Source organism: Balaenoptera ricei, chromosome 20, assembly GCF_028023285.1.
Source record: "Balaenoptera ricei isolate mBalRic1 chromosome 20, mBalRic1.hap2, whole genome shotgun sequence".
Lineage (NCBI taxonomy): Eukaryota > Metazoa > Chordata > Mammalia > Artiodactyla > Balaenopteridae > Balaenoptera > Balaenoptera ricei.
In genome coordinates this window covers 23,679,490-23,695,798 of record NC_082658.1, presented here as the reverse complement: position 1 = coordinate 23,695,798, position 16,309 = coordinate 23,679,490, and the positions used below count along the sequence as shown (strand labels likewise).

At 37.4% G+C, this 16,309-nt stretch overlaps 1 protein-coding gene across 10 annotated transcripts in view; it reads right to left on the bottom strand.

Moving 5' to 3' along the window:
* The window catches only part of MBTD1 (mbt domain containing 1), a 68,742-nt gene that overhangs the window by 37,284 nt on the left and 15,149 nt on the right, over window positions 1–16,309 (bottom strand). For 9 of the 10 annotated variants that reach the window (XR_009499390.1, XM_059906783.1, XM_059906785.1 and 6 more), the window contains one exon: window positions 1,808–2,009. The exons of the other annotated variant lie outside the window; for it this stretch is intronic. Coding sequence is in view for 8 of the 9 variants with exons in the window: in XM_059906777.1 (XP_059762760.1) it covers window positions 1,808–2,009 (202 nt within the window). In the remaining variant the exon portion in view is untranslated. The remainder of the gene's footprint in view (window positions 1–1,807; window positions 2,010–16,309) is intronic. 10 annotated transcript variants of the gene reach the window in all.

The following is a 16,309-nucleotide window of genomic DNA, read 5'->3' as shown; positions in this document are numbered from 1 at the left end:
TTACCAGACTGGTATATCATAACTAAACCACGACAAGATGTATATTAACAGGAGTTAACACATTTGATAAAATCTCTCATGTAGCTTTGTCAGTAAGGATTGAGAAATTCAAGCTGAAGTAGAAAACACCTAGGTAGGTTTTAACTGGTTGGATGACCACACCTAGTGAGTCATGATAAGTGAAGTTAAGTTCTTTGATATGATCTGCAGGACTCTGTACCAGGCCCTTAGATGCTCAACGTTTTAATCAAAAGACTAGAATATAGGGCTTCCCTGGTAGTGCAGTGGTTAAGAATTCACCTGTCAATGCAGGGGACATGGGTTCAAGCCCTGGTCCGGGAAGATCCCACTTGCCGCGGAGCAACTAAACCCGTGCGCCACAACTACTGAGCCTGTGCTCTAGAGCCCGCGAACCACAACTACTGAGCCCGAGTGCCACAACTACTGAAGCCCCCGTGCCTAGAGCCCGTGCTCCACAACAAGAGAAGCCACCCAATGAGAAGCCCATGCACCACAACGAAGAGTAGCCCCTGCTCGCCACAACTAGAGAAAAGCCCACGCGCAGCAGCAAAGACCCAACACAGGCAAAAAAAAAAAGAAAAAAAGCACCAATGTCATTAAAGGCCAAAGGAAACTAATTAAAAAAAAAAAAAAAAAAGACTAGAATATGACTTACAGGGCATTATTATCAAATCTGCAAATGACGATCAGATGACACTGCATTCAACATTAGATGAAAGAATTAGGAATAAAATATTTCTAAGACCAAAATTTAGTAAGAAAAAGGTTACATGGAGAGTTTTAAAGTCTTAACACCTTGGGTTTAAAAAATCAACAGCAAAAGCGCAAGATTGATTTAAATTGGTCTAGTTCATGTGGTTTCAGTTAGTTGCAAATTCAGTATTAGTTTTAAAAAAGTTAAAGCAATTTTGGTGGCCTGAATGGAAACACAGTGTCCTAAAAAAAGGAGATAAAAGCTGAACTACCTTCTGTCCTAATCACACAGGGTGACCAACTATTTGCCTGAGGTCCTTTTCCAGGATGTGGGACATTCAATCCTAAAACCAGGACAGTCTCAGGCAAATCAGGACAAGTTGTCACCCTACTACCACATAATCTGAAGTATTCCCAGAAGAAAGTGAGCAGGATACTGATGAATTAAATTACTGCTGCTATGAGAAATGACTGAAACAATTAGGTTTACTTAGTGTGTCCTAGAGACACACTAGAAATAAGTGTTGTAGTGTGATGGGAAGAGATGTCTTTGTAACAGGGATTAGAATCATTCTGTGTACCTTTAAAAATCAAAATTAAGACCAAAAGACAAAAGTTAGAGCAAGGATAATTTTGGTTCAATGTAAACGATATTCTGGTAATTAGAGATACCCTATCGCCAAAGTGTTAAAACAGAAAACTTATAAGGAATTGTTAAAGAGAAGGGAGACTTAACCTTGAAAGTCTCTTTCAACTCTGTAAGTCTATTATCTTACACACTTCCAATTACATAGGGATTTATTATTTAATTATGGAATTTAAGTCCCATTAAGTTTCTCAGCTGCCTTTTGTTTTCATTTTTTTCTACTTGTTTTCTACCAGCAGGTGGTAGGTCTGCAAAATAAAGAGATCTAACACAAACCCAGTGATCTTATCTAGAACTATAAGTTTCAGACTGTGTTTCTTCAAACTGTTCTTTAAAAATTCTAAGGGAAATGATAGGAGAAATGGAATCAAAACATACCCTCAAATATAAAGGTGTGTAACAGGTGAAGGCTGTTCACCTGAGCTGAAGTATATACTCCATACTCACCCATGCCAGATTTACCATCTGGGTATGTGTACACTTGGCCATTGTTTTTGATAATTGGCAGATTAGAAGGTAAAGGAGCAACTTCCTCTTCACTCTCCTCAGAGCTGGAGCTGCTACTCGTGTCCTCACTGCAGCTATCATAACCGTCAAACATCCCGAAAGAGTCTCTTCTTTTCCTTTCGGATCGTGAAGAATGTTCAGTCTTAAAAGTAGAAGAAATCAGTAACACATGACACAGCACTCATGTACACTACCTAAAAGACCTTAGTTCAAATTGTGATAAATGAGATTTGAAAAATGAAAATCTAGCCCTGAGAATTGATAATTTTATTTTATAATGAAAAGCTAAATGTTTGTGTCAAGTGGAGCCCTCCACTTCCATGAGGCATAAATCTATTAGCTACCACGTTAGCTAAAAGGAGTAACAATAATGATGGAAAAAACACTAAATGGGAATCGGAAGATCATCAGGTAATTCAAGTTTTGCCATAAACTAGATATATCACTTCTCTATAAAATGCGATTAGATCAGATGATTTCTTTTTTTAAAACAACTGTGGTGAAATACACATAACAAATACCTATTTCAAAAATTATAGAAGACAGCATTTCTACATGTAACACTATTTCATTTTTTTAACGTACATAATTAGAAAAAAACCCAATCATCTCCAGCTAAACACTATTTCCTTTTCAAAAGAAAAAGCACAAAGATACTATATATCAGGTTCAGCAAATGCTACTCATATGTTCCTCCAAAAATGTTCCCTCACTCAAGCCACCAAAAAAACCCCAAACTAATACCTACCACCACTCCAACTTTTCCTGAAATCAATTCCAAAACTTCAAGTTCAGTGAGAAGAAAGTTAAAAGAAAGCAGGAAAAAACAAAGAGAAAAAAAGAAATGGAATATTTGAAATGAAAAAAAATCAAACCATCACTAAACATACAGTGAGTTACAAGTAGAGTGAAAACTATCAACCAAAAAATCTTTAGAGTTTGGTACCTATCTTATTCTTTTGCTTCAGTTATAATTTTTTTGGTATCATCTTCCACCTTATGCACAATTTCTTCTCTGGCTAGTTTAACATCTTAACATGACCAATAACAAAGCTGAAATCTGTTGTCCAAAGTTTGACAAGATAAAACCATCCAAATGCATATCTTAGTTTTATTGAATAAACTGTCATTTTCAGATATGCTTGTATTAAAAGTTTGCTTTGAGATGGGGAACTGATTTTCACTTGTATCCGGTGTAACTATGAAAGCAATAAAACTAGTTTCTTAATCCACACATGGAAATATTATATACTCAAATGAATACTGTCTTCTAAGAAGTCCCCTTGGGAGGCTCTACAAATGTTCTACTAATATTGCCACAACTTCTAACTTTTTTTTTTACTATTCTTCTTTCAGAACTCTCTTTTAGACCCAATTTAAAAAAGAAAAGCCAACTGAGGTCACTTTAGAATATTCATCCCTCCCCTACTATTGGTTTCCCCAGCCTGATTACTTAGCAGATTTGGTTCTGAATAGCTTTTAGTTATTTCTATAAATTACATGTATCTTCAAAGAATCAAAACCTGCTACCACCAGGAGATTTCAAAAGAATAAAGACTCTGAAGGCAATTCAAAAGGAAAAGTCTAACAATATTTTGAACTGGTAAGGTGGCAGGGAATAGGATAATCCTTGTTTAGATAAAGTATGGTACTAGCAACACAGAATTCTGACAGACCCAGGTTTGAGACTCAGCTTTGTCATTTATTAGCCGTGAACTTGGGCAAGTGATGAGTTTCTTTCTCTTATTCATTCAACATTCAACAACAATTTATTGAGCATTTGTGTGTCTCACAGTAAGACAGGTTAAGAGCGATCAATGGTTCTCATAAGGTTATAGTCTACTGGTGGGAGAAATCCAAGCAAGATCATGTGATAATAGAGTAACAAGGCAAGTGTAGTCAACTGAGATTCAGTGGTGAGGAAAGACCCTGAGGACAAAAAAGGCAGCCACTTGAATATCTGGTGCTGGAAGGAAAGGGCAAGACAAAGGCTTTGGGGCTGGAACATACTTGGTGCATTGAAAGCCAATGTGGCTGGTGTCCAGTGTGAGAGGTGTGGGAGATGAGGCTGGAGGAGGATGCAGCGGCCAGACCACCAGGGCCCTTGAAGGCTAGGTTAAAGTTTGATATATTTTTTTCCTGAGGGCAACATAAAGACACTATGAAATACTTATCACAATGCCTGGAATATACATTTAGTAAACACTGGCTAGAATTCTAAATTCTAATAAATTCATACACCTTAACTCCATACAGAGATGATCTTTAACATCCAGAGTTTTCATATAAGTTTGTCGTCCACTTTATAGTCAGCTTGGTTAGCAGCTAACTTATTTACTGACCCTGAAGTGTCAACACAGAATATCTTATTCTGACTCAACTTGTTAGAGAACGTAAACTTAAAATTTCAGGGACCCAATGATTACAAACATTTTGGTTTCAATAAGTATAGGCTGTTAACATTTTAAAAAAAGTATTATGGTCAAATACATTTGGGAAATTTTCCTTACTTCAAAGCCCTCTTCGAGCCCTTAAGATGCTTGTGAACATTACAATAATTTAAGAGGTATATATAGTATGCAGTGTTTTCCAAAGCATCTTTAAGGACTAATGTTCTAGAGAAATGCTCTCTATATCAGACCAAAACCCCTGAGGGGGCTGCAACTTCAATATAAGTTGTAAAATGGGTGGGAAAAAAACTGAGTACATGTAGGGAGTTCCCTGGTGGCCTAAGTGTTAGGATTCCAGGCTTTCACTGTGGTGGCCCGGGTTCAATCCCTGGTTGGGCAATTGAGATCCCACAAGCTGCACAGCTCAGGGACCTACAAAGGAGCCTTTTTGTCCATGCTCTGGGTGGAGAGGCTTCTCTGGGATTTTGCAACCAAAGACCTGAGGTTATAACTTATCCTACCCTAGATGGTCAGAAAATTCCCATGTCAAGAAATTAAAGTGGCTCTAGGATACCAGTGCCCCCTGACACCGAGCAAAAGCAATCCTAAATCATTTCAGAAATAATCACCTACAATTCGGGCCTTTCAGCATTTCCACAGATTTTTATCAAATATCAGTACACAATCAAATATCAAACACACAATAAGTGGTCCACCGCAAGTGTCAGCAGAAATAGATTAGATATCCCAAATAGTTAGGCACTGGAATTGCCAGAGACAGAATATAAAATAACCATACAAGAACTAAGAAGAAATAAAAAATGTTATTGAAAAATGAACAGAGAATACAAAGCAATCAGAAAGAACCAAATGTAATTTCTGTAAATGAAAAATACAACTGCTGTAATTTAAAAAAAAAAAACACAAAAAAACCCTAAATGTATTAGACATGCCTAAAAAATAATTGGGGAAATGGAAGATAAACATTAAGAAAGAACCCAAAACAGCAAAGAACAGAAACATGGAAACTAAGAGGTTAAAAGAGCACTGAATGTAAAGATCTAATAATAAATGTCAATAAGAATTCTCAAAGGAGATGGACTTCCCTGGTGGTGCAGTGGTTAAGAATCCGCCTGCCAATGCAGGGGACACGGGTTTGAGCCCTGATCTGGGAAGATCTCACATGCTGCAGAGCAACTAAGCCTGTGCGCCACAACGACTGAGCCTGTGCTCTAGAGCCCGCGAGCCACAACTACTGAGCCTGCATGCCACAACTACTGAAGCCCTCATGCCTAGAGCCCGTGCTCCGCAACAAGAGAATCCACCGCAATGAGAAGCCCACACACGGCAACGAAGAGTAGCCCTTGCTCGCTGCAACTGGAGAAAGCCCGCATGCAGCAACAAAGCCCCAACACAGCCAAAAATAAATAATAAATAAATAAATTTATATATATAAAAAAAAATTCTCAAAGGAGAGACTATGGAGAATGGAAAAAGGTAAAGCTGAATGAGATACTGGCTGAAAATTTTGAAGAAATAACAAAAACATGAATTCACAGATAGAACTACAATGTATGTTAAGCACTACAATATATGTTAAGCACAACAGAAAGATATCCACATCTAAACAGATCACAGTAAAAGTGCAGGAGACCAGAGAGAAGATTTCAAAAGCCACCAATCACAACAGTGAATCTCACTAGTCAACAAGCCCAATTTAGGTACATTTAGTCCCATCAGCTGCTTAGTAACTAACCATTAAATATGAATAAACAGGCAAGGATTACCAGTCATTTGTGAAAGGCCTCTTAAAAATGTGAAAGACCAGGAACTTCCCCGGTGGCCCAGTGGTTAAGACTCCTCTCTCCCAAGGCAGGGTGCCTGGGTTCGAGCCCTGGTCAATCCCTGGTCGGGGAACTAAGATCCCACATACTGCAACTAAGCACTTGTGTTGCAACTATTGAGCCTGCGCACCTCAATGAAGAGCCCATGTGCCGCAATGAAGACCCAGCGCAGCAAAATTAATTAGTTAATTAATTATTTTGAAAATTAAAAAAATTAATTAATTAAAAAAATGTGAAAGACCAAAACAAATCTTCAGAAAAAAAGAATCTGCAGGAAATAGAAGTAATGCAGGGAGCAAAAGAAAACCTCAAAAAAAAATAATTCTTCAGAGAAATATAATAATAGGATGCTATCAGTGAACAAGACAGATCTTGGAATTTAAAAAACAGAAGAGGCAAAACAATAAATTAATACATGGATAGTAAAATCAAGGAAATCTTTCAAAAAGCATGTGTGTATGTGTATACATGAGACAAATAGGTAGATAATAAAAGAGACAAGATAAAAGTTAAATACAGAAGATACAAAATCCAAAGAATAGAGATACTGAAGAAAGAAAACAGATAGGAACAAAGAAGAAAATACAACAACAAGAATTCCAGGATCAAAAGACAGAGTTCCTATACTGAAGGGACCACGTAAGCCCAGCTTAATGACTTAAAAAACCCCCAAACTATACCAAGGTACATCCTTATAAAAATTACAGAACTTTGCCATACTAAAAGCTTCAAGAAAAACACTATATCACACAAAAAGAGAAGGGAATTAGGATATCAGTGGGTTTCTCAATGACAAGATTAACAAAAGTAATGCCTTCAAACTTCTAAAGGAAAAAAATTCTTATCAGAAAAGCTATACTCGAAGCTCCAAGTGAAAATCAACTAACTAAAAAACAAACAAACAAACAAAAAAAAGAAGAAAAAAAAGAAAGCAATAGCCAGTTCTTTGAGAAGATCAATAAGACTGATTAGAGATAAGCCAAAAAGAGAAAAGACAAAATTTCCAGTATCAGGGATGAGAGGCAGCATCACTACAGATTCTGCAGATATTAAGAGAGTAAGAATATTACCAACAACTTTATGTTAATAAATTTGACAACTTAGAGGAAAGGGACAAATTCTTTGAAAGACATAAAACCAAATCTCACATATAAACATATTACCTGAACAGGTAAATAACTATAATAACCTGAATAGGTAAAGAAACTAAATGTGTAGTTACAAACCTTCACACAAAGAAAACTCCAGCCCAAATGGCCTCACTGGAGAATTCTACGTAAGAAATATTACTGATTCTACACCAACTCTTCCAGGAAACTGAAGAGGATGAAATAGTTTCCAACTCATTCTATTAGGCCAGCATTACTCTGATCCCAAAACCAGACAAAGCTATTACAAGAAAACTACAGAGCAATATTACTCATGAATATAGGATGCAAATATTTTAAACTAAATTTTAGCAGACTGAATCAAACACTATATAAAAAGAATAATATAGGATGGCCAAGTGGGTTTATCCCAGGAAGGCAAAGCTAATTCAACATTTGAAAATCAATAAATTCACCATATTAATAGACTAAAAAACAGAAGTCATATGATTATCTCAAGAGATACAGAAAAAGCATTTGACAGAATCTGAGACCTATTCCTGATTTAAAAAAAACCCTCAGCAAACTAGGAATAGAAGAGAACTTCCTCATCTGATAAAGAACATTCAGGAAAATCCTAAACTTAGCATGAAATTTAATGGGGACTTCCCTGGCGGTCCAGTGGTTAAGACTCCATGCTTCCACTGCAGGGGGCACGGGTTCGATCCCTGGCCGGGGAACTAGGATCCTGTATGCTGTGTGGCGCAGCCAAAAAAAAAAAAAGAAATTTAATGATGAAAATCTGGATGTTTTCCCATTAAGACTGGGAGTATATATATTTGCTTTTACCATTTTAATTCAATATTGTACTAGAAATTCTAGCCAGTGCAATAAGAAAAAAGAAGCACAGAAATAAAGAAATAAAAGAATCCAGATTGTAAAGAAGTAAATTTAACTAATCTTTATTCCCAGACATCACGATTGTAGAAAATCTGATGGAATATACAGTAAGTGTTGGGCTAATAAGTGTTTAGCAAGGATGCAGGACAAAATATCAGTACAGAAAAATCAGCTGTATTTCTATATACTAGCAACAAAACTCCAGAAATTGAAATTTTTGGAGTTCAATTTCTGGAAATAAAAAAAATATCACTTACAATAGCATCAAAAAATATGAAATAATTGGGGATAAATCTGGCAAAAGATGTGCAAGACCAATACCATGAAAACTACTAAATGTTCCTGAAAGAGTTAAAGAAAGATCTAAATAAATGGAAAGATGTACTGCGTTCACGGATTAGAAGAATAAATATTGTTAAAATGCCAATTCTTCCCAAGTTGATTTATAGATTCAACACAATTCTAATCAAGGGACTTCCCTGGTGGTCCAGTGGTTAAGAATCTGTGCTTCCACTTCAGGGGGCAGGGGTTCGATCCCTGGCTGGGGAACTAAGATTCTACATGTTACATGGAGTGGCCAAACAAACCAACCCCAAAAAACACAACGTAATCAAAACACAGAAGATTTTGGGGTAGAAACTGACAAGCTGAATCTAAAATTCATATGGAACTGCAAGGGCCTAGAATAGCCAAAACAAATTTGAGAAGAACAAAGTTGAAAGACTCAAGCTTCCTGAATCCAAGACGTATGCTGAAGCTACTCTAATCAAGGCAGTGGAATTTTGACATAAAAGACCGATAAACAGATCAAAAGAAATAGAGCCATACATATATGGTCAATTGATTTTTTTCACAAGTGTGAAAAGGCAATTCAGTGGAGAAAATATAGTCTTCTCAACAAAAGGTGCTGGAACAAGCAGATCACCATATGCAAAAAATAAAAATAAAAAGACAGTGATCTATACATTATATCATAAACAAAAAGTAACTCAAAATGGATCACAGGGAATTCCCTGGTGGTCCAGTGGTTAGGACTTGGCGATTTCACTGCTGTGGCCTGGGTTCAATCCCTGGTCGGGGAACTAAGATCCCACAAGCCACACGGCGTGACCAAAAACAAAAACAAAATGGATCACAGACCTAAAAGTAAGAGGTAAAACTAAAAACTTCTGGAAAAAAAATTCAAGATGTTAGGTTAGGTATAAAAAGTTTTTGGATATGACATCAAAAGTATGACCCATTAGGCTTCCCTGGTGGCGCAGTGGTTGAGAGTTTGCCTGCCAGTGCAGGGGACACGGGTTCGAGCCCTGGTCTGGGAAGATCCCACATGCTGTGGAGCAACTGGGCCCGTGAGCCACAATTACTGAGCCTGCGCGTCTGGAGCCTGTGCTCCACAACAAGAGAGGCCGCGATAGTGAGAGGCCCACGCACCGCGATGAAGAGTGGCCCCCGCTTGCCACAACTAGAGAAAGCCCTTGCACAGAAACGAGGACCCAACACAACCAGCCATAAATAAATTAATTAATTAATTAATTTATTTTAAGAAAAAAAAAAAAAGTATGACCCATTAAAGGAAAAATTGATAACTAAACTTAATCAAAATTTAAAACTTCTGGTCTTTGAAAGACACTATTTTTTTTTTTTTTTTTTTTTTAAATTATTATTTATTTATTTATTCATTCTTGGCTGTGTTGGGTCTTCGTTTCTGTGCGAGGGCTTTCTCCAGTTGTGGCGAGAGGGGCCACTCTTCATCGCGGTGCGCGGGCCTCTCACTGTCGTGGCCTCTCTTGTTGCGGAGCACAGGCTCCAGACGCGCAGGCTCAGTAGCTGTGGCTCACGGGCCTAGTTGCTCCGTGGCATGTGGGATCTTCCCAGACCAGGGCTCGAACCCTTGTCCCCTGCATCGGCAGGCAGGTTCTCAACCACTGCGCCACCAGGGAAGCCCAAAAAGACACTATTAAGAGAATAAAACAAGCCACAGACTGGAAAACGATATTTGCAAATCATATACTTGATAAAGGATTTGTATCCAGGACATATAAAGAACCGTCAAAACTCAGTAACTTAAACAACGTAATTAAAAAAAAAAAAACAGGCAAAGATCTAAAGAGAATTCACAAAGAAGCTACATGGACGGCAAATAAGGACATGAATACATGTTCAACATCATTGGTCATTAGGAAAATACAAATTAAAATCACAAGATGTTCTTATGCATCTATTAGAATGGCCAAACAACCCACAACCCTCTAAGGTCTGTGCAGCAAATGGAACTCTCATATACCGAAGATGGGAGTGTAAAATGGTACAAGCACTTTGGAGAACACGCAGTTTTAAATACAGTGTTAAATAAGACGTGCTAAATATACACCACCTACAATCCATTCCACTCCTGGGTATTTATCTAAGAAAAATGAAAGCTTAAGTCCATACAAAGACATATATATGAATGATCATAATAGCTCAAAACTGGAAATACCCAAATGTCCATCAAAAAGTAAATGAATAAACAAATTGTGGTACATCCATACAATGATTCCATTTTGCTACTTGGCAATAAAAAGGAATTAATTTTTGACACACACAACAGCGATAATCTCACAATAATTATGCTGAGCGAAAACCATACCAAAAAAAAAAAAAAAGAACACAACCTGTATGATTTCATTTATATAAAACTTTAGAAAATGCAAACTAATGTATAGTGACAGAAAACACATCAGTAAGTTACGTGGGGAAGGGATGGGCCAGGGGTGGGAAAAAGGTTATAAAGGATCATGAAGAAACTTTTGGGGATTATGGACACCTTCTGTATCTTGACTGTGGTGATGGTTTCATGAGTGTTATTATTTGTCAAAATGTATTAAATTGTACACTTTGAAGATGGCTAGTTTTAATCTCGTGTCAATTTTACTTCAAGGAAGTTGTTAAAAAAAATCTATATCCTGTCAATCTATCAGCCAAGTATAATGGCTGGATAAAGATATTTTCAGATATGACAAGTCTCAAAAAACTTAGATCCCATGTTCACTTTTACTCAGGAGATGTGCTTCATTATAATATCAAAGTAACGAAGAAAGAGAAAGATCCAACAGAGGACAGAGGTAAAGGGAATTCCCAAGACAATGATAAAAGAGATGTCCTCAGATGACAGCTGTACAGGAGGCCTACAAAATAACCAGACTATACTGGAGGAGGATGGATGATGGCAGCTCCAGGATAAAAATAAAACGTTGTGTTTGACAGTTTGTTGGAGGATTTAGGAAAAAGGCAATAGACACTTTTAATAGTGTTAAATGATTAAACGAAAAAAAATGAGACAATTGTTAACTCCAGGAAAAGAAGTTATATCAAAAAGGAACAAAGGAAGTTCCCTGGTGGCCTAGTGGTTAGGATTCCGGGCTTTCACTGCCGTGGCCCGGGTTCAATCCCGTGACTGGGCTGAGCAGCAGTAAACATAATCATATAAACACTAATGCTTTAACTTATGAAGTGGATAGGTATAAAGATATGGTGATTCCTCATTTCCCCATGAGATTAAAAATAACAAGAAGTGAGTTTTTTGATCAACTTGAATAAAAAGTTTGGAGGATGGAGATAAAAAGGGCAAATGTCAACTTATATTTATTGCCTGAGTTATAAATTTTTTCCATAAAGCTTAATTTATTAAACTTAAATGACTAAATGACTACACTTTATTATAAGATTATGTCCTCCCTTCTTTAAGAATGGTAACAATAGATGGCTATTTTTGCAAAATTTTCATCTTTACTTACAAATGATTTATAATGTATAGTTCCAATAGATTTACAGAAAACTTGAAAATACAGCACAGATTTCCCATATTATACCCCAGTTTCCCCTATTAACATCTTACATTAGTATTGTACATTTGTCAATTAATGAACTAAAATTGATACAACTGTCATTTAACTAAGTCTATATATACTTTATTCAAATTTCCTTCATTTTTACCCTATGTTCTTCTTCTGTTCCAAGATCCCACACTACATTTAGTTGTTAGGTTTACTTAAGCTCCTCTGGGCTATGAAAATTTCTCAGATTTTCCTGGTTTCTGGTGGCCTTGACTATTGAGGAGTACTAGTCAGGTATTTTGTTGAATGTCGCTTCTATTGAATTTGTCTCATATCCTCATGATTAGATCTGGGGATACATCCTGTCAACATAACTTATCCCTGTTGATGTTGACCTTGATTACTTGCCAGAAGAATTCTTTTTTAATAAATTTATTTATTTATTTATTTATTTATTTATGGCTGTGTTGGGTCTTCATCGCTGCACGTGGGCCTTCTTCTCTAGTTGCGGCGAGCGGGGTCTACTCTTCGTTGCAGTGCACGGGCTTCTCATTGCAGTGGCTTCTCTTGTTGTGGAGCATGGGCTCTAGGTGCTCAGGCTTTAGTAGTTGCAGCACTCGGGCTCAGTAGTTGTGGCGCATGGGCTTAGTTGCTCCGCGGCATGTTGGATCTTCCTGGACCAGGGATTGAACCTGCGCCTCCTGCATCGGCAGACTGATTCTTAACCACTGCACCACCAGGGAAGTCCCACTTGTCTGAAGAATTATTTGGCAGTTCTTTCTACTACAAAATTACTCTTCACCCCTCTCCATACCGTACTCTTTGGAAGAAAGTAACTATTTGAAGCCCACGCTCAAGGAGTGGGGAATTAAGCACCCCCTCTTTTCTTAAAAAAATAAATTTATTAAAAAAAATAAAGTGGCACTCAAACAAATTAATTAAATAAAGTAGCACTCTTCACCCCATTATTTCTCATTTCAGTATCCTGTTTGTTTCTTTCAGAGAATTTATTATGAATTTGAATTATTTTAAGATTTTTGTGTGCACTTAATTTTTTGCCTATCTTCTCTGAACTGTAAGTATTTCTGTCTTGTTCACAATATTCTCAGAGATCAGCATTGCAGGACTCAAATATTTGTTGTCTCTCAACTGGGGGCAGTGGATATTAGCCCCCTGGTAGATATTTGGCAATATCCCTGAAGAGGACTGGAGGAAAAGAGTCACATTCCTTTGCATTAACATGACAGGAGAGTCCAAAACGTTGTTTAGTGCCACTGTTGAGAAACCCTGATTTAAACTGAGGCTTCATGTTTTTGGTTATAAGTGACAGAAACCTAATTAAACTGCGGTTCCTAATTTGATGAACAAACTGAATTTGGTAGAGGGTAAGCAGAAACCATTTTATTCTCTCATTATTATCCCTGAATATTTGAGGATCCCTTTCTATTCCTCAGACAAAATCTTAGTCAAAGCCTTTAGCTTTTTCCCCTGGTATTATGATCTCTTTATCATTCGTTTCTTAAATTTGCCATCTTACAGTTCTAAGAGCAGAGTTCCTAGTTTAAAAAATCCCAAATAATGGGTATGCTGTCTTCACCTGGGTTAAGTGCCTGCCTAGGGGTATTCAACCAGAGGGTCAGGGGCATAAAAGAACAGAGCAGCTCCAAAGACAATTATGTGGATGAATGGAATGAAAATTTCCAAGAGAGAAAAATAGGGGGTCAGGTCAACTCAGTATCACACACACACAAACACACACACACACACACAAATGATATTGGTTTAAAGGCTGAGAAAGAAGATTTCTGATGGGCAAGAGGAGGAAGGATTTTTTTAAGCAGAGAAAACAGCATAGGTGAAAGCACATCAGCAAGAGGCCATTAAGCACCCCCTCTTTGAGGGTGGACTATCTACACAAATTATTTGGAGTTCTTTCACATAGATTTCCTCTCCTCTAAAAATGTCCCCTTTTTGGGTTTGCAGTTTTCTCATCATTAGATTCACACTGTATATTCCCAGTTGAAATACTACATAACTCATGCTACTCAGGGTAGTAAACCCAGATTATATGATGTTCATCTGCCCCTTATTGGTGATGATAAGACTTGGTCTAGCTGTGGGATCTGGTTCTCCACTGGAGTTTTACTGTTTTCCCTCTTTTAATAAGCAACCTATGGAAGACATTTCAAGACCATGGAAATATACTGCTCATCGAAATTTCACTCCAGATTTAGCATCCAATGATTCTTGCCCTATCTTTTACTATGATTTTCCAATCCCAGAATTCCTTCCATATTCATCAGTTGCATTCTTCTGTCAGGAAGATCTGTCTTTTTTCTCTTATGGGTATTAACTCTTGGATTCCAACTTTTCAGTGGTTTGTAATTCTTTATTGTCCTTTGTTATTTGGGGGCTCAAATCATGACAGATTCAGCCAGTGGGAACCCATTCAAGCTGACTCCTGTGTCATTCTGACATGCCCCTATCATTTTTCAATGATTTTTTGCTTTCTGGCATAACAAGACATTCTAGGCTTATCTCACTTTCCTGTCTCAGCTCTGGAATCAACCATTTCTCCAAAGAGCCTTGGTTTCTTTTACTAGGAATGTTAGAAATAAAGATCTAGGTGGTCCATGTGTTCATTGCTACTGGGCTATCTCCTTGCTTCTGGAGCCCTTCAGTGCATGTGAGTTGGAATATATATGTACACATGTATGTGACATATGTCTTATGTATATACAATGTATTTTCAAAATCATGAGTTCACACTTACACCTCCAATTAGAATCCATCACCACAGGGCTTTCCTTACCTTCCCACATCCATATTTGTCTCTCCCTTCTTCTATTGAAAACCCTGGCTTCCAACAAAATTAACATTTATTCATTTGCTCCATCCTTTTATATATTTAAATAGTTTCAGAGCATAACATCCATACTGCTACAAAAATGAACTTTTGGGCTTCCCTGGTGGCGCAGTGGTTGAGAATCTGCCTGCCAATGCAGAGGACACGGGTTCGAGCCCTGGTCTGGGAAGATCCCACATGCCGCGGAGCGACTATGCCCGTGAGCCACAACTACTGAGCCTGTGCGTCTGGAGCCTGTGCTCCGCAGCCAGAGAGGCTGCGATAGTGAGAGGCCCGCGCACTGCCATGAAGAGTGGCCCCCACTTGCCACAACTAGAGAAAGCCCTCGCACAGAAACGAAGACCCAACACAGCCATAAATAAATAAATAAAATTAAAAAAATAAAATAAAATAAAAATGAACTTTTGAGTTCAGAATTTCTTTGTAGTCCCTTCTCCTCAAACTGAGGAACAGAGTACTGAGTTTTAGAGTTACTTGGATTAGCTATTTCTCCCTCCTTCAATTGTCAGTTTGAAATAAGTCAGTTTTGGTTTGCTTTTGGTTTTAGTCTCCCTTGACATCCTTATTGAGTTAATTTCATTTTTTGGGACTATCAAAAAAATCACCCTGCTTTCAAATATAAAGAGCTATACAAAAAGGTAGAACTTGGAGAAATATTTCCTTCCCTTACCTCGCCACTGTCTCCTGTAGGTGGGTAACCAACTTTATTGCTTTCTGGTTCATCTTTCTTATGTGTGTATGTTTTAAAAAGGTAAACAGGTATATTTACGCTTCCTTATTTCCTCTTCTTTCTTACACAAAAGGCCACACACGAAATTCCTCTGTCCTTTAATTTAGAAATACATCCTGGAAAACACTTCGTTTCAGGGCACAGACATCTTCCTCATTCCTTTTTAAGCTGCACAGTTCTCCACTGTGCGCATGTTTATTCAATCAATTTCATTTGGACACAACAGTTTTCAATGTTTTGCAATAACAAATACTGCTGCAATGAACATATATACATGTATATATACATATACACATACATGTATATAAATTGCTTGAGGTATAACTTCAGGGTATATTCTCAGAAGTGTGACTGCTGGGTAGAATGGTGAATGTATATGTAATTTTGTTAGATATTGCCAAATTCCCCTCCACGGAAATTTTACCATTTTGTATTTGCTCCAGCAATACTGGGAGGTTTTTATTTTTTATTTTTTGCCATATAATATGCTGGATGAAAACGGTATGTCAGTGTAGTCTTTTTTCCCTTTTTTTTAAAAAAAAACTTTTTACTTGGAAATAACTCCAAATTTACAGAAAAGTTGGAAAAACAGTACAAAGAAATCCTGTGTATTCTACTCAGATTCACCAATTACTAAAAAATCGCTCCATCTGTTTTATTCTTCTCTCAAAATATATAGATGTTTTTCTGAACCATTTGAGAGTGAGTTGCATACAATTTTTTTTGTTTGTTTTGGCAGCAGCATGCAGGATCCTAATTCCCTAACCAGGGATCAAACCCATGCCCCCTGCAGTGGAAGTGTGTAGTCT